Source organism: Budorcas taxicolor, chromosome 2 (assembly GCF_023091745.1).
Source record: "Budorcas taxicolor isolate Tak-1 chromosome 2, Takin1.1, whole genome shotgun sequence".
In the NCBI taxonomy this organism is placed as follows: domain Eukaryota; kingdom Metazoa; phylum Chordata; class Mammalia; order Artiodactyla; family Bovidae; genus Budorcas; species Budorcas taxicolor.
The window spans coordinates 31,390,041-31,413,499 of NC_068911.1; the positions used below are offsets into that span (position 1 = coordinate 31,390,041).

Genomic DNA, 23,459 nt, shown 5'->3' on the forward strand with positions numbered 1-23,459 from the left:
GAACTAGTGAATAAAAATTTTTAATAGTGAGATTAATCACAATTTGGTCAAAGAACTCAATTTTAGGGGGATTTGGTTTCAAACGGAATGATGGTGATGGTGCTGATGACAAGCAAAACTGAAGCTGCTTCAGAATGAAATGTCAGCGATCACAGCAGGTGGCTGGTAGACCGTACTGTCTTATCCCCCAAGGACAGGGCTGGGTCCTTTGGACCAGATAAAATACAAGTCCCCACTTAAACTGCTGTTTCAGATAAACAACTACAAACATTTTAGTACAAGCATCTTGCAAATTACATACGACATACTTATCATTCATTGCTTATCTGAAATTCCAATTTAACTGAGTGTCCTGTAATCTTGGGATTCCCTGGTGGCTCAGAGGGTAAAGAACTCGCCTGGAATGCGGGAGACCGGGGTTCAGATTTACTTGTTAAACCTGGAGCCCCCACCTTTAGCGAAAATCTACCCACATGCCTGAGACCAAATTCACTCAGTCTGCCCACGCAGGCGACTGGCAAGTGGCCTCCACTCGCCAGGAGTCTCAGTCGATTCCAGAGGGGCCGCTCACGCTTCCGCCCCGCTCAGACAGCACTAGTGGCTCCCCGAGCGACCGAGTCCTGCGCGCCCGCCAGCCCCGCCCCGCCCCAAGCCGAGGGCGCAGCCCCCAGCCGGGCAGGCCCCATCCGGCGCTTGGGCAGTTAGGAGTCTCGCAGCTCTTTGCTACTCAGCGGACTCAGTTAAGGCCAAAATACTCGCTAGCCATGTCGGCTGCAGAGGAGGCGGGTGTTTTCCACAGAGCGCGGGGCAGGACCCTGGACTCCTTTTCCTCAGGTACTTCCTGCTGGGGAGTGGGTGGTTTCAGGGCTGCGGAACATTCGGCGCGGGGAACGTTAAGTTGGGGTATGCACCTCCAGCCGGACCCGAGTGGGGGCTGCACCCCGGGGGCTGGGGACCGCAATAGCAACCGCACCTCCCGCACGTGGGGCTTCCAGGGGCTCGTGTGAGAGAGGCGTTCCTGGGCTAGGGGTCCGACAGTCAGGAATTTCGTTGGCCTTGACCGAGGTTCTCCGAAAGAAAATAAAAGTGAGGCAGCAAAACATAGTTGATAGCGCGGGCTGTGCAGTTAGACTTGATTTCTAAGTCCTGCCTTGGATACGTGGCTCAGGGAGTGTTTGCCTCAGTTTCCTCATCTGTAAAGCGGGAATAAAGCAACGAGGTTCTATGTGGCACGGGATAAGCGCTGGATGCACGTGCGATGCGGTTATTTTTATTATGGTTGTTGACCTTGATGTAGATTTGTACTCCGTAATCACGGTTATCTTCTACAGTATGAGTCATTCACCCAAATGTTGGCAGTGCCTTCAGAGCTAAGAGAGCGGGGAGGCAGTCAAGAGCTGTGTTCGAGTTACGTGCTTGGACTTTGGAGTTAGCTAATTCGCCTCGCTGTGAGAATGGGTTTGTTAATGCCTACCTCACAGGAGAGAGTTAGCAGGTTCAAAGAATTTTTGTAACCCGGTTCCTGACACAGGCTAAGTGCTGAGTGAATGTTCACTCCGGAGGCCCAAGAGAAACCACTGCTCCCCGTTCCTTGCTCCTCCCTGCGGGTTTTGCTGCGTGGAGTCACCTTCCTTCCCATGAACTCACCGGTTTTTGTCACCCCGGGGAAGTCACCCCAGATGCCCTGTACAATCCGGCTTGTGCTCACCTTTATTACTTCACGCTCGCCATTCTTCTTGCTCAATTCTGCTTCACTGGGCTTCTTGAACTCCCTATTTTAAAACGCCAAGTCCTTTCTCTCTGTAGGGCCTGGCTGATGGGTCTGGCTCTTCCTCAAACCTTCGCACCTTAATTAAAGTTTGATCACTTTCTCAGACAAATTTTCCCTTGGTCACCGTTACTGAAGTAGGTTTATTTTCTGTAACTCTCTGGTCTAAAGCTTTGTTCTTTTATTTCTGCAACCGTTGGTGGGAGGGTGGGGAAGGAGGCAGGGTTCTGGAAGAGTATATGGGGCCAGAGATCTGGTTGAGGTGGATTTTAAAATAGAAGCTGTTATACTGCTCGTTCTCTAAATATTGATTTAATGTGCCTTTTTCATTGTTTTTTGAACCCAAGTTCATGTGTGCGACGCACAGTGAGGCCAAACAAACCAAAATATCAGAGTTTGGAGCAGAGGAGGATTTATTGCAGGACCAAGCTAGGAGAGCAGGTGACTCATGCTCAAAAAACTCCAGGTCCCTCTGGTTTTCAGGGAAGAGGTTTTGGTTCTTAAGTGGGGTTTTTTTTTTTTTTCTTTTTTAATTTAATGTGGATGATTTTTTGGCTGGGAGCCATGTGGGATCTCAGCTCCCTGACCAGGGATTGAACCCACACCCCCTGCATTGTAAGGGGGAGTCTTAACCACTGGACTGCTGGGGAAGTCCCTCAGGGAAGAGTATTTAAAGGCAACAGTTGGGGAGACAGCTGCAGGGTGAATAACTTTCTTCTGATTGGTTTCTGGTGAGGTAACAGGGTAGGGCTCCAGGAATCTCAGGCTTCAGCCTCTAGTTGTGACCAGTCTGGGGGTTTCACCATGTTAGTTATCATCCTTCACCTGGGGGGGTGGGGAGGGCCGCAGAACTCAAAAGACTGGATCAGATTGTTATGTGCCTCCCTTGTAGAGGGACTGGGACTCTCTTTTATCCTGTTACTATTGTTTCTTGACTGTTTTCCCTTCGTTTCTGCATTCCCTCAAGTCCCTCATTATTAACCCCTTGAATCTGTTCTTGGGAACTCAGGGAAGGTCTAGAAGACTAAAGCCTTTTCTTCAACCAAGAAATGAAGGACACAGAAAGGCTTTTGTTTTCTGGAGGACCCCTCGAGTTCCTTCTCTGTTTCAATCCAGTGTGAGGTTTTTGAGATTTATCCATGTTGGTATAAGTAGCTCTTTAAGAATTTTCCACAGTTCATTGCTCATTGTCTTGCTGGGCAGTATTCCATTGTATAAGCATAGATCAATACTTGATACATTCTGTTGGCAGATATTCTGAGGATCTTCCCTTTGCTTTGCAAATCTACACCCTCCCTTCCCCACCGAACTCTTAGACGGTTGGCATCCACGGGCTTCATCTGTGGGCTCCTTGCCCTTGGGCCGTCTGCTGGGTTGAGACAATGGGGAGCCCCCTTTGGAGACCAGAGGAGTGGGAAAGCTGAAGTGTTCATTCCCCTGGCTTCTCTGTGGAGCTGCCTCTGGCTGCACTTCAGTCGCTCCGTCGTGTCCGACTCTTTGCGACCCCCTGGACTCAGCACGCCAGGCCTCCCTGGCCATCACCAGCTCCCGGAGCTTGCTCAAACTCATGTCCATCAAGTCGGTGATGCCATCCAACCAGCTCATCCTCTGTCGTCCTCTTCTCCTCCTGCCTTCAGTCTTTCCCACCATCAGGGTCTTTACCAATGAGTCGGCTCTTTATATCAGGTGGCCAAAGGATTAGAGCTTCAGCTTCAGCATCAGTCCTTCCAATGAATATTCAGGACTGATTTCCTTTAGGATGGACTGGTTTGATCTCCTTGCAGTCAAAGGGACTGTCAGGAGTCTTCTACAACACCACAGTTCAAAAGCACCAATTCTTTGGCGCTCAGCTTTCTTTGTAGTCCAACTCTCACATCCATACATGACTACTGGAAAAACCACAGCTTTGACTAGACAGACCTTTGTCAGTAAAGTAGTGTCTCTGATTTTTAATATGCTGTCTCAGTTGGGCATAGCTTTTATTCCAAGGAACAAGTGTCTTTTAATTTCATGGCTGCAGTCACCGTCTACAGTGACTTTGGAGCCCCCCGAAATACAGTCTCTCACTGTTTCCATTGTTTCCCTGTCTATTTGCCATGAAGTGATGGGACCTGATGGATGCTATGATCTTAGTTTTTTGAATGTTGAGTTTTAAGCCAGGTTTTTAACACTTCTCTTTCCCTGGCTGTACTCCTCCCCTGAAATTCGCTGCTTCTCTCAACATGGTCTTTCTGCTGGAACTCTCGTTTCAGATTTGGGTAACCATTTCCGCCCTCTTTTCAGATGGAGTTCTGCTTTTCTGTGTTGGACTACTAAACCATCCTTTGATGTTCTACACTCAACTCATCCCAAATAATCCCCCTTTAAACGCTCCTTTAATTGCCATAATTTGAACATGCCAGCTATTTCCTGCAAGGATCCTGATATGATGGATATTCAGTTCTTTCTGTTTTTCACCATTGATAACTGTTGTTACGAGCATTCTCGTACAGGTCTTGTGGACACACAGGAAAATTTCTCCAAGGTGTCCACCCAGGAGAGCAAAGTTCTGGATTGCAGAATATGATCTTTCCAGCTTTACTAGATCTTGTCACATTGCTTTCCAGAATACTTGCAGCAACTTATATTCCCACTAGCAGGCTGTGAGAGTTCCCTGTGACTCTGCCCTGTCTCCTTTCAGTTCAGGAAGTATTTATTGCAGTCCTATTGCATTCTCTGATATCTTGTGGAGAGTAGGAAAAAGCAAAGCAAGGGGAAGGCAAGGACCCATAATCTAAGCACAAAGCTATGGCACAAAAAATAGGCCATTGCAGTAGGAGTTGGGATTTTAAGTGTTGGTCCTGAGTGTTGGTGAGACTCTTCACATAAATCGGGGAGCAAGGAGGAGGGTCAGGTATGATGGGATTGATTGGGAAGTGGTGGCTTCGAAGTGCTGTCAGGAAATCTGGGGCAACCTGGAGGATGCCGTGTACGGCTGGGGGTGGAGGTGTGAGTGCTGCCATCCCCAGAGAGGCAAGTAGATGGTATGGCTGTAGGGGTCAGTGTCATCGCTCAGAGGAAAAGTGTAGAGTAGTGGATGGGGGTGTGTGTGTGTGTGTGTGTGTGTGTGTGTGTGTGTGTGTAACCTTAGAATATGCCTACGTTTAGCAGGTAAGAAACAGGGAAAGACACACTGAAAGTCTCAGAGCAGGAAGCAACCAGAAATTTTGGAAGATAAACCCAGGAACTGGCCTTGGTAGCAAAGCCAGGGAGAGGGGCTCAGGCAGGGTGGTGCACAGGCTCAGATGCTGCAGACGTCTAGGTGAGTGGTAGCTGAGCAGGTTTGATTGTTCTGTCACCTTTGGGAGGACAGTTTCAGTAGAGTTGTAGGGGAAAGCCCGGGGACATGGTGCTTGAGGAATGGCAGAGAGTGAGGATGTGCAGTCAGCAAGCATAGGATTCTGCTTGGAGCCCTTTGGTGATGCAAGGTTGACATAGGACACTAGAAGCTTGAGGAAGGAGCAAGGCTGCTGGAAGGCTGAAGGGTTTACAACAGTAGTAAAGATGGTAAGAACAATAGGAGCATCTGACATCTATCAGCTGTTTATGGCTTGCCAGGCACTGTATTCTGCGCAGTGTGTGGACGGTCTCAAGTGAAAGAAAGTGAAAGTCGCTCAGTCCTGTCCAACTCTGTGACCCCACCCCATGACTGACTGTTCGGTCCATGGAATTCTCCAGGCCAGAATACTGGAGTGGGTAGCCGTTCCTTTCTCCAGGGGATCTTCCCAACCTGGGGATCAAACCCAGGCCTCCCACATTGCAGGCAGATTCTTTACCAGCTGAGCCACAAGGGAAGCCTGTGGACTATCTCATGTAATCTTCAAAACAGTCCTGTTGAACTAGCTATTATGATTCTCTTCTTTCTATAGTGAGGAAAAAGTCAATCTCAGAAAGGCTGGGCAACTTGCCCAAGGTCATGTGATTGGTCTGAGATGGATCTGGGGTTGAAAAATGCAAAAGGCAGGGTCACTGGTTGGAGAGCAGTACCTGAGGAGATGGGAAAAGATGGGATTGAGGGCTCAGAAGAGGGCTTGGCCCTGGGAACAAATGTTCTCTTTGACCATCTCTTCCTCCTCCTCTCTCCCTTACCTCTCTCTCTTTTCTGTCCATCCACCTATCTCCCAGACCATCCATTCACCAGTCTGTCTGTCATATGTCCATCGTTTCATCTGTCTGTCCATCCATTTGTCTGTTGGCTCATCCAACAGACAATGTCCTAAGCACCTGCCTTGTCCCAGCAATTATATCCCAGAGTGCATTGATGAGAGAAACTAGTTGGGAATGGCAACCCACTCCAGTATTCTTGCCTGGTGGCAGGCTACAGTCCATGGGGTCACAAAGAGTCGGACACGACTAGTGACTCACACAGCCCACACAGTCCGCCTCTGACATGTAGCTACTTGGAGAGCCCGATACTAACCTGCCGGCCACATGAACCAGCATAAATAGCAGCCTTAGCAGATGTCAGGGAAGGGAGGGGACCTGAACAAGGTCCTGAGGGAGGCTTCCCTGGGGAAGGATGTGTTGGCCCCTGGTTGAAGGGTGAGTGGGAGGGACCTGGGGCCTGAAGGGCAGGAAGGCCACTGTGGACCAGAGTTCGAGTGGAAGTCTGACCTGGTGGGACGGCAAGGGAAGGTTGAAAGAAGGAAGCTCCTGAGTGTGGAGCGGGGCGCCGTGGCATGAGACTGGCTTGTGGGAAAGGGGGTCATCAAGGAGTTTTGTTTTTATCTTATGGTTGTTGTTATTCAGTCACTAAGTCGTGTTGACTCTTGTGACCCCTGTAGACTATAGCTGCCCAGGCTCCTGTGTCCATGGGATTTTCTAGGCAAGAGTACTGGAGTGGGTTGAGTGGGTTGCCATTTTTTTGGCCAGGGGATCTTCCCCATCCAAGGTTCAAACCCGCGTCTCTTACATCTGCAATGGCAGGCGGGTTCTTTACCACTAGTGCCACCAGGGAAGCCCATCACACCAAGGGCTTTTAAGCTGCATGTATGAGGTGATGCCGTTTCCATTTTGGAAAGAACAGTCTGGCTGCAGCAGTAGCAACAGAGCTTCTGCTTTCGAGGAACTTGGGGTGCAGTCTAATGGAAGCCGGAGCTCAGCAACTTGTCCTGAGGCAACATTTCCAAGGCACACATTGTTCACTTTGACCCTGTTGATTCTCAGTCGCTGGAGGTACATGTGGAGGTGGTAGGGGGCTTCTGGTGGAGATTACGGGGTGCTCAGGTATGAAGCTTCCCAGCTCACTGGAGCTGCCCCAGGACTGCTGTAGGACCAGAGAAACATCCACCTGGGAAAAAATTGCGGAGATGTGGGTATGGTGAGAGATTTAGAAGATAAACTGATGAGCTAGGAGGAGGGAAATGACCTTGGACTGCTAGGAGTGGGGCCTGAGCTTGGTTTCCCCTGCCGGTTGAGCAGCCCAGTGGGCCTGCCTAGCATGTGTGTACAGGGGTCTGTGACCCAGGGAAGGCAGTGACGGCAGGAGAGGCAGCCTGCGGTTGGACTAGCTGCTCAACATTCAGTGAAGTGAACCTACAAGACTAGGGGTTTTAAGCCTGGCCCTCCAAAACCACAGGTTTCCCTGGTGGCTCAGAGGTAAAGAATCTGCCTGCATCGCAGGAGATGTGGGTTCGATCCCTGAGTCGGGAAGATGCCCTGGAGAAGGGCCTGGCAACCCACCCCAGTATTCTTGCCAAGAGAATCCCATGGATAGAGGAGCCCATGGATGGAGAACCCATATAGCGCAGGGCTTCTAAAGGCCTGGCTTTGGAGCGTGCCTGTGTGTTCAGTCGCTCAGTCATGTCTGACTCTGTGAACTGCAGCCCGCCAGGCTACTCCATCCATGGGATTCTCTTGGCAAGAATACTGGAGTGGGTTGCCATGCCCTTCTCCAGGGATCTTCCTGACTCAGGGATGAACCCTTGTCTTCTGCAGTGCAGGCAGATTCTTCACCTCTGAGCCACTGGGGAAACCCCTGGTTTTGGAGGGCCAGGCTTAAAACCCCTAGTCTTGTGGGTTCAGTTCACTGCATGTTGAGCACCTAGTCCACCCCCAGGCTGCCTTTACCGCTGTCACTGCCTTCCCTGGGTCCCAGGTCCCTGTTAGCATTGCTGGTGACTTTGGGCCATGCCCTTGGAGGGTCCATTGCCAGTTCAGGCTCCGTGGGCAGGGGATAAGCTGGTGGAGTTGCCCCAGGGGCAGGCTTGGAAGAGAAAGGAAAGGAACTGGCTTTTTCTGTCTCTTGCCAAAATACACATTGCCTGTCAAGGAGGTTTTGGTGAACTCCAGTAACTGTGCCTAGAATCACAGCCCTGATAACCCTCATGCTCCCTACTGGAAGCCCCCTCCAGAATTAAACAGTTTATTTCTCAAGTGAAGCTTGTCAAGTGAATGAAGGTGTGCTCTCTTAGCCAGCTGGGGCTGGTATGACAAAACACCATAGGCTGGGTGCCTTAAAAACAACAGAAATGCATTGCTCACATCCTGGAGGCTGGTCCAAGGGCCATCCAAGGTCAAGAAACCTGCAGATTCAGTGTCTGGTGAGAACCTTCTTCCTGATTCATAGATGGGTCTTCTCCTTTTTTAAAAAAAAAAAAAAAGACTTAATTTTTTAGCTTAGTTACACATTCCTAGCAAAGTTGGAGAAAGTACAGAAATTTCCCATATAGCCCACCCCACCCCCACACATGATAGCCTCTCCCATTATCAACATCCCCCCACCAGAGTGGTGTGTTCGTTACACTTGAGGAACACACAGTGACCCCACGTGATCAGCCGGAGCCCACAGTTTGCATTACAGTTCACTCCTGGAGCTGTGCATTTTATGTAATGTATGTGTACTGTATAATGATGTGTAAGCATCGTAACAGTTAGATGGTTGTCCTCCTGCTGGGTCCTCGCGTGGAGGAAGTGGGGAGTGAGCTCTCTCGGGTCTCTCTCTTTTCTTAAAACGTTTTCTTTCTTTTTGGTTGCGCTGGGTCTCTGTTGCTGTGAAGTCTTTCTCTAGTGGCATCGAGCAGGGGCTGCTCTCGAGTTGCTGTCAACGGGCTTTGTTGAGAAGTACGGGCTCCCGGCACTGGGCTTCAGTAGTTGTGGTGCACGGGCTTCAGTTGCCCCTGTGGCATGTGGGATCTTCCTGGCCCAGGGATTGAACCCATGTCCCCTGCACTGGCAGGTGGATTCTCAACCACTGGACCACCAGGGAAGTCCTCGGGTAATCCCGGTACTGAGCCCTCACGGCTTAATCACCTCCCAGAGTCCCCATCTCCAAATATCATCACACTTGGAGTTAGATTTCAGTGTAGGGATTTGGGGAGGACACAGACAGTCAATGGCAAGCACTTTAAGACTTCGTCCTGCTGATTTTTGAGGAACAATATTCCTGTGCAGTTCTGTTGTCTGCTAAGCTTGGCTCAGTCACCCATTTCCTGCTAACACAATCTGCTTGGCTCCATCAACAGATGTTTATAGAAAGTAAGTTGTACGTGTCTCACCTGAGAAGGCTCACAATCCTCAGGCATGTTCAAATATTCATTTTAATTAGGCAAATTGATAATTATATTTCCTTGACACGTATCCTAATTAAGACTACTTTCTTCTAGCAAATAATGGTCTTTCTGAAAAGTTTACAACACCTGTTTTGAAGAAATTCTCAAAGGGAGAAATACTGAGATTAAAACATGCCTTCAAAATTACCTGCATTTAATTGTTTTCAGGTCCCAATCAGTTTTTCCATCTCATTTTATCGCCGGGTATTTCCCCCCTCAGAGTACAGGGATCATCAGTGGTTGACCTAAAAAGATGATTTCCCTGGACATTTTAAGCCTCCACAGCTGTTTCAGAGGTGCCAACTGTGTTCACTAATTCTGAATATTTCTTAGTCCCTCCTGAAAACCCTTTCACTTTCAGACAATAAATGAAATTCCTAAAGAATAAACTTACTTCCTCAGGTCTCACCTAAGGACTTCTCTAGGAACGATGACCCTGGAAATGTTGGTTCAAGTCTGAACAGGATTGAAAACATTATGTAAAACATTCTAACCTATCAATGAAGAAAACGAAATGAATACCTTTAATTATACCATCCACGTAGGCCAGACCGGTTCCCTATTTGAGAAGGGTTCCTGTGACTAAAATAGGAGTTTCGATATATTCCCTCCTCACTCTCATTGTCTGTAAAAATCAGTGCATAAGAAATTCCCGTTAGAACATTTCCAAAAGACAAGTAAACTTTTGTTTCTGAATGCCTTTTTTCTTTGCTTTTCTGTTTTTAAATGACTGTTGAGGTACCATAACATTCACTCTTTTTAAGTTTTACTGATTTTTAATACATTTTGTGGAGTGGTACAGCATCACAGTTTTAGAACTTGTCCTCTCCCCAGAAAGGGTACTTTGTGTCCATTTTCAGTCTCTTTATGTTTCCATTCCCAGCACGGCCAGCTACTAATTTACCTCTGTAACTTTGCCTTTTCTAGACATTTCATATAAATGGAATCATATAATCTGTGGTCTTTTGTGACTAGCTTCTTTCCCTTAACATAATCTTTTTAGGATTCACCCATGTTGCAGTTTGTATCAGCACTTTGTCCCTTTCTACTGAATAATAATATTCCAGTGTATGGATTACCACATTTTGTTTGTCCACTCACCCATTGGTGAACATTTCGATAATTTTTTGGTCACTGACGGACATTCTCCCGTTTGGACACTGGCTGTCATGAAGAAAGCTGTTACGAACATCCACATAGAGTTCTTTCTGTGGGGACATATGTTTCATTTTGGGTCTTCCCTGGTGGCTAAGTGGTAAAGAATCTGCCTGCCAGTGGAAGAGATATGGGTTTGATCCCTGGGTCGGGAAGATCCCCTGGAGGAGGGCATGGCGCCCCACTCCAGTATCCTTGCCTAGAGAATCCCATGGACAGAGGAGCCTGGCGGGCTACAGTCCACAGGGCTGCAGAGTCAGACGCAGCTGAAGTGACAGCACACACGGCCGTAAGTAGCGGTGTTTAGCATTTTAAGGAACCACCAAGCTGTTCTCCAAAGCGGCTGCACCATCTCCATTCCTAGCAACGGTGCACGTGGTTCAGATTTCTCCGTACCCTCATCCATACTGGAGACTGTCCATTTACTTATAACCCAGCACACGAATGTGAAGTGAAATCTCATTGTGGTTTTGATTTGCATTTTCCTAATGCCTAATGATGTTGGATATCTTTTCACATGCTTGTTGGCTGTTTGTAATCTTTGAAGAACTATCTATCCAGATCCTTTGCCTGGTTTTCGAATAGGGTTATTTCTGTTTCTGTTATTGAGTTTGTTAGAGTTCTTTCTATGTTCTGATGTCGGGCAAGTTCCGGGTGGTATGGTCATGGACTCTGTATGTTCTGCTTGCAAGTTGCTTGTCAGCTATATGATTTGCACATCTTCTGTCCCATTCTGTAGCTTGTTTGTCACTTTTTTGATGATGTCATTTGTAGCACCCAAGTTTTAAATTCTGAAGTCCCAGTTACCGACTTTTTCTTTTTGTCCTTTTGATGCAATATCTTAGAACTGTAGCCCCCCAGGCTCCTCTGTCCATGGAATTCTCCAGGCAAGAATACTGGGGTGGGTAGCCATTCCCTTTTCCAGGGGATCTTCCCGACCTAGGGATCGAACCCCAGGTCTCCTGCATTGCAGGCAGATTCTTTACTGTGTGGAAGCCCAAGAAATCTTTACCTAAACCCAAACTGTGAAGATTTTTACTCCTGTGTTTTCTTTTAAGAGTATTATAATTTATGCTGTTACATTTAGGTCTGGTTCCATATTGAGTAAATTTTTATGTATGATATGAAATAAGGGTCTAATTAGAAATTTCCTGTTTTGTTTTGTTTTTTAACTACAGTAGAAGCCTGGTAGTTTCTCAATGAACAGAAAGAATTAGCTAAAGAGGGGAATTATTAAAGAATTACACATTTTTGGCATTTCATTTTAATGTAAACTCTAATTATAAATGTACATTCATTTACTAGTCTTTTGAGGTCAGTCCAAGGTCATAGCTTATGTTAATAGTTTGGGTTTATGGATGGGCCTGCAAAGGAGCCTTTCTTGTGTAAACAACATTCATAAGGAATCTTTTCCAGTTTGGGTATTTTCCCAGTGGAGTAGTCAGTTAAAAATCACTTAGCAAGTATTCTGAGCAAAGGATTCTTTTAGGTTTATACTCATCAGATCTTTTCACTTGCCTCCCTAGTACCTAATTCAATTGTATTTTATTTTTTACCAGCTTGCTTTTATTGAGTCTTCCCAAAGCAGCCATCTTTGCTTTATCAGAAGCAACATTTTTTACATTCCTATTTCTCTGATTTTAATTAAATTAGACAATTTAAAAATGAGTGCAGGCATAAACAGATCTGAGGGCAACTCCATGGGGTCAGGGCAGAAGTCTGCAGAGCATGGAGGGGCCGCCGGCTTGCCCTGCGCCACGATCAGAGCCTTTGCAGGGGCATGGGGAGTATTGGTGACACCTTCACGTTGGTCTAGTGGACGTCTGTTAAGGGAGTGTCTTCTTCAAGGAGAGGACTCAGCAATGACTTTTTATATTCGTGTAGTGTGTGATTTTTAACTTTGTCAAACCCTCCAGTGAGCAAGGGGCAATAACATGGGGCCAGGGCAAGTGGAGACTGCAGAAGCCCCAGGCCAGCTGGCCGGCCACTCTCAGGACCACGTCTGTTGTGGCGTCAGTTCAGTTCAGTCGCTCAGTCATGTCCAACTCTTTGCGACCACATGGACTGCAGCACACCAGGCCTCCCTGTCCATCACCAACTCCCAGAGTTTACTCAGACTTATGTCCATTGAGTTGGTGATGCCATCCAACTGGATGAGAGGATGCCATCTCATTCTCTGTGATCCCTTTCTCCTCCTGCCTTCAATCTTCCCCAGCATCAGGGTCTTTTCAAATGAGTCAGTTCTTCGCATCAGGTGGCCAAAGGATTGGAGTTTCAGCTTCAGCATCAGTCCTTCCAATGAACATTCAGAACTGATTTTCTTTAGGATGAACTGGTTGGATCTCCTTGCAGTCCAAGGGACTCTCAAGAGTCTCCTACAACACCACAAAAGCATCATTTCTTTGGTCCTCAGCTTTCTTTATGGTCCAAATCTCACATCCATACATGACTACTGGAAGAACCGTAGCCTTGACTAGACAGACCTTTGTTGGCAAAGTAATGTCTCTGCTTTTTAATATGCCTCTAGGTTGGTCATAATTTTTCTTCCAAGGAGCAAGTGTTTTTTAATTTCATGCTGCAGTCACCATCTGCAGTGATTTTGGAATGGCATCAGACCCCCAGGAAATGAGCAAAAGAATATCCAGACTCCCCCATGTCTCCTTATTTAAAGAAAAAGAACACTCCTCATGGAGCTATTACTGCAGGTCCTCAGCTGTAAGATAGAGGCCGAGTGGTGGCTAGATCTGAGTTAAGGAGCGGCCTGGGTGGCGAGTGCACTGTGTGTGGATCTGTGTGGGGCACCATGGCACTCGGTGATCTCAGGTCCGGGGCTCGTAAGCAGGAGGGTTCAGAGGAGCACGCAGCTCTTCTGGCTCCTAGCCCTCTGGCCTCGCCACCGGAACCCAGCAGAGCAGGGTGGAGCACCTCATTTATGTCCCCCCACCCCAGCCCCTAGTCAGCTCCTTTTCAGGCTTCCCCAGCTCTGTCCCACCGGCAGCCCGGGAGTCACTCTGACCTCTGCTTTTCCCCCTTCTCCATGTCCCAGCGCCCACAGCCCTCCAGACACACCTGCTGCTGCTGCTGCTGCTAAGTTGGTTCAGTCGTATCCAACCCTGTGCCACCCCATAGACGGCAGCCCACCAGGCTCCCCTATCCCTGGGATTCTCCACGCAAAAGAACACTGGGGTGGGTGCCCATTTCCTTCTCCAGTGCATGAAAGTGAAAAGGGAAAGTGGGTCAGTCTGTCTCTCTGCTTCCAGTCTGTTTCCTACAGCACCCAGAGTCAGATCTTTGAAACAGAAGCCAGCTCTGTCAGGCCTGGTCGCGGTTTGTCTCTGTCTCCCTCTTCACTGCTTCATTCTTCAGGCCTGGGCTGGTTCTCCCATCCTGAGTCAGGTCCCCTGCCATTCGCTGTCACCCATTCTTTTATGATAATTGTTCAGTTACTCAGCTGTGTCCAGCTCTTTGCCACCCCATGGATCGCAGCACGCCAGGCTTCCCTAGCCTTCAGCATCTCACGGAGTTTGCTCAAACTCATGTCCACTGAGTTGGTGATGCCATCCAACCATCTCATCCTTTGTCGTCCCCTTCTCCTGCCTTCAGCCAGTCAGCTCTTTGCATCAGTGAATAGAATTGTGTCTATACTCCTGTGACTTTGATGTCCTTTCCTGCCCTAGATGAGAAATTCCTGGGAGGGCAAGAAGCCCGGGCCTAGGAGGAGGTCTGGCAGCCATGGACCTTCAGTGGCCTTTCATTATGTGAATAAACAAATGAAAATGAGTATAATGCCCCCTGATCACGTATGTGTATCCACTAACCCACCACTTATACACACCATGTTTTCTCTGGACAAAACCAGCAGGAACCAGGATACTGAGCCAATCAACAGGACCCTTGCAAACCACGCACCCCTGGGTGGTTGGTGCCTTACTCAGAGGCATCTGCTGGGGGTGGTGCTTGTTTCCAGGCAGGGCCCCCTGCCCTGTGGAGCTGCGTCTGTCTCAGGGAAGGGTGGCCATCTCTTCCCATCCAGGGCCCCCATTTACCCAGCCTCTGCCTGCAGGACTGCCTCTGCCCAGAGCAAGCTCCTGCTTCCAGTGCTCCCTGAAGCGCTGCCTGGGCCAGCGGTCACTGGCTGTCTTGGCAACAAGTCACGGAGAATGGCACAGAAAAGTCACAGCAAACCTCCGCCCAGCACAGCCGGGCCCTGAGTGGAGTTCGGCTTCTGAAAAGTGACAGAGGTTTGGAAAATGTCCCCCCACCCCCCAACGTAGTCATTGTCTAGAACAACATCGGCCAAGTGCACTGATGCCGAGAGCCGCCTGGCTGAGCCCTCCTGGCCCGACTGCCTCCTTACTTCTCTGAAGAGCTGCAGATAAAGATGCTGGCAGGCCCCTTGTACCCACATGGCAAGTGTGGGAGCCAAGCTGTGATTCAGTCTTTTGTGTATCTCTAAAGCTACCTTTGGACATGTGGAGGCCAAGAAAAGAGGTTGGGTAAATTCACTTTGGTACTTAGGAAACGTAATTCGGAGACTCTGGATTTCGCTGTCACACTGAATTATTTTGGGGGAGGAGAGGGTCCTGAACGACACTACTTTAAAACAGCTTCACATACCACACCGTTCTCCCTTTCAAAGCGAACAGTTTGGTGGCTTTTAGTCTATGCACAGAGATGCGCCACTATCCCCACAGCCAATTTTAGAACCTTTTCCCCACCCTAAAGTAAAACCCCACACCGCTTAGCTCCCACCGCCCATCCTCAGCACCCCCACCCTACCCCCCAGGCCCAGGCAGCCACTAATGAAAGACGCTGTTAACTGCGGCATTTGGTTCTGGCAGTCTTCCTGTTGGGACATTTGGTTTGTTAAACCAGAAAGAGTCCCAAAGTGGGGAAGATTATTTTGCTACTGTTGTGTGTGTATGTTTTTTTTTTTTTTTAACCACTAAAATGAGATTAGTCCCCAGGGAAGATGAGAGGTATCACTGAAGACATTTAGATTGTGATTCACAGTGCCGATCGCTGCTGCGAGGAGCTACAAAAATTTCATTTCGTTGGCATTTGCTCTTTAGCCAGAAAGCTTCCAGGCAGCTGTACAGCTACCCATGTTTGCCATTTCATAACCAAAGCAGTATCCTCAGTATGTGACAGAAAAGATATTAAGACAAAAGCATGCGCACACACACACATATGCACACCATCAGATATTTTCTGAGCCCTGCTATGGGCTCTGGGGAACAAAGAAATGGGTAAGATTTTGAGGATTCTGCTAGGACAGAGGTAGGAGTTACCATGAGTAACAGTCATGGTTATAGAAGCTCATCCTTGACGACTTACACTGTGCCAAGTCTGCGTGCTTCACATACATATATTAACTCAGTAACTCAGCAACGCTTATAAACTACATGAGTTACTCTTTCTTTGTTGTTGTTTAGTTGCTAAGTTGTGCCCGACTCTTTGCGACCCCATGGACTGTAGCCTGCCAAGCTCCTCTGTCCATGGGATTCTCCAGGCAAGAGCACTGAAGTGGGTTGCCGTTTAGTTCTCTAGGGGATCTTCCTGAATCAGGAATCGAACCTGTGTCTCCTGCGTGGCAGGTGAATTCTTTACCACTGAGCCACCTGGGAAGACCTATTCTTCCTTTGCCGATAAGGAAACTGAGGCCTTGAGAGGTTAGGCACTTGCATCATGTCACAGAGTCAGTAAAGGGGGGAAATCGGACTTAATTCTGCCACTCAAGCCTCTGAGTCTGGGCTGTGCTGGGACCAGGTTAGGGCTTTGGGAGATGAAATCCCAAAGTGGTCCAAGGTCTTGAAGCCCTTCCACAAGCCCTTATGTCTGGGTATGATGGGTCTTGTCTTCTGCCCTATATTCACATTTGCCCCTTGTCTCGGGGTCTGGTTTTTGCTGTCTGCTGTGCCTGGGGCGCATCCCCCTGTCCCCCGCCTGACTCTGTCTCATCTTCAGATCTCATCTTCCATGTTGCCTTGCTGTTCCATGCACTGCAGAGCTCTCCCACCCACCAGTTACTCCATCCGTGTTCACCCTGCTTACTTCTGCAGTCCCAAGGAGCACAGTGTGTGATGAGCTTGGTGGCTGACCTGTTCCTTGTCTGTCTCACCACCATTCTGTAAGGTCTTTAGGAATGGGACCTGCAGCCTTGTCCACCGTTGAATCCAGGTGACTTGCGGGGCACCTGTCCTCAGAACAGACTAGCTGAATGAGGGGAGGGGGCAGAGCTGCATCCACTTGCAGGGGAGGGGAGTCAGCGTGTGAGCTGGGCCCGGAGGGACAGATGGCATCCCAGCAGGAAGAGCTGGTAGAAAGGAGCGCAGCCCCTGGAGGAAGGGGCAGGAAGGCACTGCGTTTGAGGAGCTGATACGGATCCACGTGGTGGGAGCCTTCGGCATGTCTTGTGCAGGGCTCTTCGGTCTCAGCCTCGACAAGGGCTGGATCCTTCTTTTTGTGGGGCTGCCCTTGAAATGTAGGATGTTCAGCACCATCCCTGGCCGCTGTCCACTGGATGCCAGAAGCACCATCCCCCTCCCAGTGGGACGGATGGAAATCATCCCTGGTTTAGAGCCACTGGTCTGATGGGAACAGTAATCAGTGCAGCTGGAAGAGTTTCAGGCAGCGTTTTAGCTCCAGGTGCCAGCAGGAGCGAGGATCCACTGACATCTTCATTTATCCTTTCACCAAATGTTTACTGAATGCCTCCCACCTGCCAGGAACCATGCGACGCATGCTGACAGTATGCTGGAAAGGAAAAGCAAATGTGGACCGTCTCTCATGGAGATTGGAAGGCGGTGGCCCTTGAGTGAGGGAGTGTGGTGATCAGGGTGAGCATTTTAGGAAGAGTCTGGTGGTGGGGACTGGCTGAGGTGGCACAGAGCGGGGAGTCCTGCACAGAGCTGTCGTGGTGGAGCTGTCCCCTGGGTGGGAAGGATGAAGACCTGACCTGCAGTGGTGGCACTGTCAGTTAATGCTGAGTTAATTTTCTTTCTAGTCCGCTGGAGAGATGTGGTGCCTGTAGTCCCAATTTATGTATTATTTTGAGTCAGTTAACAGGAGTCACAGCATTGAATTGTTAAATATTCTGATAATGCAGTGATGTGTTATACTGATAGGAACCTTGTGAATCAGACCGCCCACTCCCAGACTTTTTCTTTTTTTATAATTTTTCATTTTTGACCATGCTGGGTCTGCATTGCTGCGAGGGCTCTTCTCTAGTTGCAGCTAGTGGGGGTGACTCTGTAGAGGCGGTGTGTGGGCCCTGCTTTGCAGTGGCTGCTCTCGTGTAGCGCACAGGCTTAGTGGCTCTGTGCCGTGTGGAATCTTCCCTTAACCAGGGATGGAAACCATGACCCCTGCCTTGGCAGACAGATTCTCAACCACTGGACCACCAGGGAAGCCCAAGCTCTCAGGTTTTTTAACAACTGTCTTGTGATTTTAACTCTGTCTTCCAAAAGTCACACTACATTTAGAATATGAGACTTTCATTTATAAAAAGAAAATTCAGGGGACTTCCCTGGTGGTCCAGTGGCTAAGACTCCACACTCCCAGTGCAGGGGGCCTGGGTTCAATCCCTGGTCATGGGACTAGATCCCACATCCTGCAACTGAGAATTCACATGTCACAAATAAAAGACCCTGCGTGCCACCACTAAGAGCAGTCAGATAAACAAATGGAAAAAATAAAGTAAATTCAGAAAGCTATCTGTCATACTGTAGTCCATCTTTAATTATTTGGGGTTGCCTATAAAATAGCAGCCTTAACACACCGTGAAAACAAATTATTAGAGTATCAGGTATTAGTGACATGACTGATTCCTGTAGGCCTTTTCCTAGTTGGATGATTCATTTGCTTTTGGGGGGTGCGTTTGTTATGGTTACTAATTGATTAACTGGTAAGAATGAAAAGATCAATAAAATTTATAATTCTTGGTATGTCTATTAAAAGGACAGCTTTCATTAACAGTTGACAAACATGCCCCCAAAGTGTAATAAAAACGAGAGGAAATATATTGGCAGAGACAAATCCAAGAAGACATTAAGTTTGTGACACTGATGTGCAAAATGTAAAGAAGGATTGCATTTTGAATACCTGTCTTTTAGTCAGGATACTGGCACATAAACAGAATCTCATAGAAATGAAGGATTCTTGGTAGGGAATTGTGTGAATTTTAAAAGGTGTTTAAGATTCTTTGTGTAGAGCCTCTTTGCACTTAATAACGCTCAAGGGAGACTTGCAGGCCTTTCCTGACCATGCTTTAGTACCACCCAGAATCAGTTTTATCCCTTGATTTTGAAAAAAAAAAAAAAAAAAGCCTCTATTAGCAGAAATTTGTAATTGGCCAAATATTGTTACTCTGTATACGATGGATGAATCAGGTCTGATGGATTAACCAGGTTTCTCTCTAAGGTGTGTTTATCCTTTAAGAAGTATTTTTAAATCAATTTTAAAATTTGATGTAGGCTCTGGTAACATTCTAAATTATGGCAGTTTATCTTGGTAGCTTGGAGCTTGTCTGTTTCTGGCTTGTCATTTGAGCAGAGCTCAGCACTCCTAGCCGGATGAGTAATTTCACCATCGCGATCACCTGCACTGAAGTGAAGGCTCTGTGGCATAATTGGTCTGGTTCTGCCCCTCACCCTTTGTTAGTCTCGAGCAGGTTATTTACCCTTGACCTCGTGAGCCTCCTCTTCTGTACCTCTAAGCAAAATGAAAGGGTACCATAGATAAGGGCTTCTCATCCCACATGGCTTCAGGGACTAGGTGGTGAATGGGGCCAGGTGTGGACTGTGGTGAATTCCAGAGCATTTACCCCAGTAAAGGGGCAGTTACTATTCTTAGTCCCTGCCATTCATTGGCACAGCCCATTTGGGCCTGTTGTGGCCAGATTTTCCATGAGAATCCAGGAAGCCAGGTATATGTATGAAACTCATGCGCTTAAACTATTGGCAGCAAATTCAGAATTTTATAAACACTACATGGGCCAAACAGAACACATCTGCTAGGCAGATCACTTCCAGAGACCTGGAGTGTGTTATCTCCAGGGGAGATTACCAGTAAACATCCTACGGAAGAAAGAAGTCCTGGGCCCCAGCCTGTCACCCTGAATCCGCCCTCTGCTGTTGGCAGGGTCTGTGTGCTTCGCAGCTTCCTGGGGAAGAGCTCTGGGCCTTGCCAGCATTGGCTTTGTGTACTGCCTTCTAATTCACCAAGATGTGCCATTTAAAGGAAACTCTTTGGAGACAAAAACGTCTTTATGGAGGTGGGCAGCTTGCAGGCAGCCCAGGGAACACTGCATCTTTTTCATGCATGGCGCTCTCCTCTCCAGACCAGCCCGGAGATTCTGAACAGTAGAAGCCACTGCTCGTAAACTGTGTAACCTTGAACTTGAGCCATGATTAAGCTCTCTAGGCAGGCCTCAGTATTTCCCACTTGGTTAAATGAGAAGGATGCTTGAAGTAACTCCCTTAAGAATCCCTCCAGCACAACCTCCAGTTCTTTAGCGGGGAAAGATGGGCTCGTAGGGGATAAGCCTTCAGCCTTCATAGGATGTTGTTATTTTAGTCACTGAGTTGTGTCAGACTCTTTTGTGACCCCACGGACTGTAGCCCACCAGGATCCTCTGTCCTTGGGATTCTCCAGGCAAGAATACTGGAGTGGGTTGCCATTTCCTCCTCCAGGGGATCTTCCTGATCCAGGGATCGAACCCGAGTCTCCAGTGGCTCCTGCATTGGAGGCAGATTCTTTACCACTGAGCCACCTGGGAAGCCCTTGTCATATAGCAGTAGGTAGCTAATCTCCTATCTCTTTGAATTTGTTTAAAAAATTAATACTGAGGAGACTTCCCTGGTGGTCCAGTAGCTAAGACTCTGCTCCCAATGCAGGGGGCCTGGGTTCAATCCCTGATCAGGGAACTAGACCCCACATGTGGCAACTAACGATCTCAAGTCCTGCTGTGAAAATTGAAGGTGCTGCATGTCACAGCTAAGACCTGGCACAGCCAAATAAATAAGCATAAATATTTAAAAAGTTAATATTGAAAAAATTAAATTCACTGTAGACATTCATGTGTGTGTGCTGAGTCCCCTCAGTCATGTCCGACTTTTTGTGACACCATGGATCCCTGCTAGGCTCCTCTGTCCATGGGATTCTCCAGGCAAGAATACTGGAGTGGGTTGCTGTGCCCTCCTCCAGGGGATCTTCCTGACCCAGGGATTGAACCCACATCTCTTAAGCCTCCTGCGTTGATAGAAGGTTCTTTACCTCTAGTGCCACCTGGGAAGTGTGTAGACATTCATAGCAGATATAAGTGTTTTAGTTAAATGAATGTATGCGTTACTGTATAGGCATTATTTAGAGGTTTGTGTCAAATGTTTCAAAAGATTACAGCCTTGTTTTGGTACCATCAGGGTCAGAAATGAGATCTTAACCAACTCATTTTATTCTTTAATCCATTCATTCTAAAGTACTTAGTTTATCTCAAAGTTTGGTCTTACCATAGTCATCAATTAGAGTTCCCGGCTGCATACTTGTATCAAATTTGGGCAAAGAAAGTACCCTGTCTGTTGTGCTTTTAAAAACACACATTTGTGCAGCACACACACAGTTCTAACGGGTGTTTTCATTGTCTGCATTGACGTCGTGTGAAAGTCTGAAGTGTCAGATCTCACTAATTAGTAATGAATTCCCCAATTAAGTTCTTGTCTTGAATCTTGGAATTCTCATAAGTAAGTAAGTAAGTAAGTAAGTAAAGTCACTCAGTTGTGTCCGACTCTTCGCAACCCCATGGACTGTAGCCTACCAGGCTCCTCTGTTCATGGGAGTTTCCAGGCAAGAGTACTGGAGTGGGTTGCCATTTCCTTCTCCAGGGGATCTTCCCAACCCAGGGATCAAAGCCGGGTCTCCAGCATTGCAGACAGACGCTTTACTGTCTGAGCCACCACGGAAGCCCGGAATTCTTATAAGGAATATTGAATTGGTTTTGAAAAGTGATTTAAAGGAAGAAATAATTAGATAGTAATAGATAAGATGGAGAAATGTTTAGGACCAAATACCTGAGCTGGTATAAGATGGCATCACCAACTCAACGGACATGAATTTGAGCAAACTCCAGGAGATAGTGGTGGACAGAGGAGCCTGGAGTGCTGCAGTCCATGGGGTCACAAACAGTCGACATGACTTAGCGAGTGAACGAGAACAACCTGAACTGGACATCAGAAGGAATAGGAAAATATGCAAAACAAAACCTGTAACCAGTAACAGCAACAACAAAATCCCTCCAAGACCTTATTTCAATTTAGGGAAACTATTTCTTTCTGTTGGATATAAAACACGTTCAGGCGGTTCCTTGGTTAGTTGCACGCGAGTGCTTTTCACAGTTGGATCTGCATAAAATCACCTGGGGGTTGTTAAAGCGCAGATTCTAGGTCTGGGGTGGCAGGCTTTCCCACGAGCTCCGGGGGATGGTGATGTTGCTGGTCCGTGGACCAGGCCTTGAGGACTGAGGCGGAGGCCCAGCCCCGCCCTCTGTGCCCAAGCACAGCCTGCATCTCCTAGCTGCTCTCTGCTCATCCTCACCTTCTCCCTCAGTCTCCGCTTCCAGGTATTTCTGCTCCTTCGTTTGGGTTGTCAGGCGTTTACCAGGCTGTCTCACACTTAGGCTCTTTTGGACTAGGAAAATTTTTTTTAATGAAGTTTTAATTAATTTATTTATTTATTTTGGGCCTTTGGTGCTGCACGTGGGCTTTCTCTAGTTGCAGTGAACTGGCTTCTCATTGTAGAGGTTTTCTCTTGTTGCAGAGCACATTTAGGCCCTTTCGGACTACGAAAATTTTAAAAAATGAAGTGTGTGTGTGTGTGTATGTGTGTTTTTAATTTTATTGCTTTGCTTTGGGCCTTTGGTGCTGCACGTGGGCTTTCTCTAGTTGCAGTGAACCCGGCTCCTCACTGTGGAGGTTTCTCTTGTTGGCTCTGGGACACACGGGCTTCAGCAGTGGTGGTACTTGGGCTTAGTTGCCTCAAGGCCAGTGGGATCTTCCTGGACCAGGGATCAAACTGCTGTCTCCTGCATTGGCAGGTGGATTCTTAACAACTGGAACACCAGGAAAGCCTCCCATAAGCGTTTTTTAAATGCCCCGATTGTGTATCAGGGAGCTTTAGGAATAGACCTCACTGTATCCAGACTTCGTCGGTTTCAGCTGGCAGAACAGTGCTTTCCAGGATTCTAAAGAGAGAAGCTGGTCTGTTCTGGGTGTGTGTGGGGTTGGGGGGCAGACATTTGCTCTGCCCTGGAAGGGAGGTGTTGTAAGCTTTCCCAGGCTCTTGTAGGTGTCAGTCAACTAATACCTGAGCCCTGTCCTGGGGGTAACACTTGACTTTGGTGAAATAACTTAATGCAGATGTTAAATTCACTTTCCTAATATAAAATCTGCCCTTCTGTAGGGGCAGGGAAGGTATAAGTGTACAAAAGGTTCCTCCATCTAGTACTGAGCCTTACCAGCCTCAAGTATCTTTAATTCAGCTTTGATTAAAATCGAGACCAAAGACCACACAGACTTCTGTGGCAGAACTTTAAGAGGCTCCAGGTGCTTCTGGGAACGCAGAGCCCTGAATCAACAGATTGCCTTTATTAGAAGGATAAGGTAGATGGAACAGTGACATGTGAGCTGTCCTTTATTTTAGATCAAATCTGTTTATTTTGCACCTTGTCATCATAAATTTGAGATTCTAAGCTTTTACTAAGTAAACGAGTAATAATGAAAGATTTAATACCTCCAAAGACTACTGACTTTCCAGGACTATGACTATTTGTCATAGAAAACTATGTTTGTTAAAATGTTACTGTAGAAAACTGTTTATAAATTTTATTTGTTGTAGCAGATTGATTTATGCCCCAACCTTCAGATGACGATCTTCCCCCTCCCTGTTTAATTTAT

General features: G+C 47.6%; 1 protein-coding gene across 1 annotated transcript in view; it reads left to right on the top strand.

The window, feature by feature from the left end:
- The first annotated feature begins 679 nt into the window (after positions 1–679).
- CPPED1 (calcineurin like phosphoesterase domain containing 1) overlaps positions 680–23,459 on the top strand; it is a 130,880-nt gene continuing 108,100 nt past the window's right edge. The window contains exon 1 of the mRNA XM_052635855.1: positions 680–834. Coding sequence (XP_052491815.1) covers positions 765–834 — 70 coding nt within the window. The 5' untranslated portion in view covers positions 680–764. The remainder of the gene's footprint in view (positions 835–23,459) is intronic.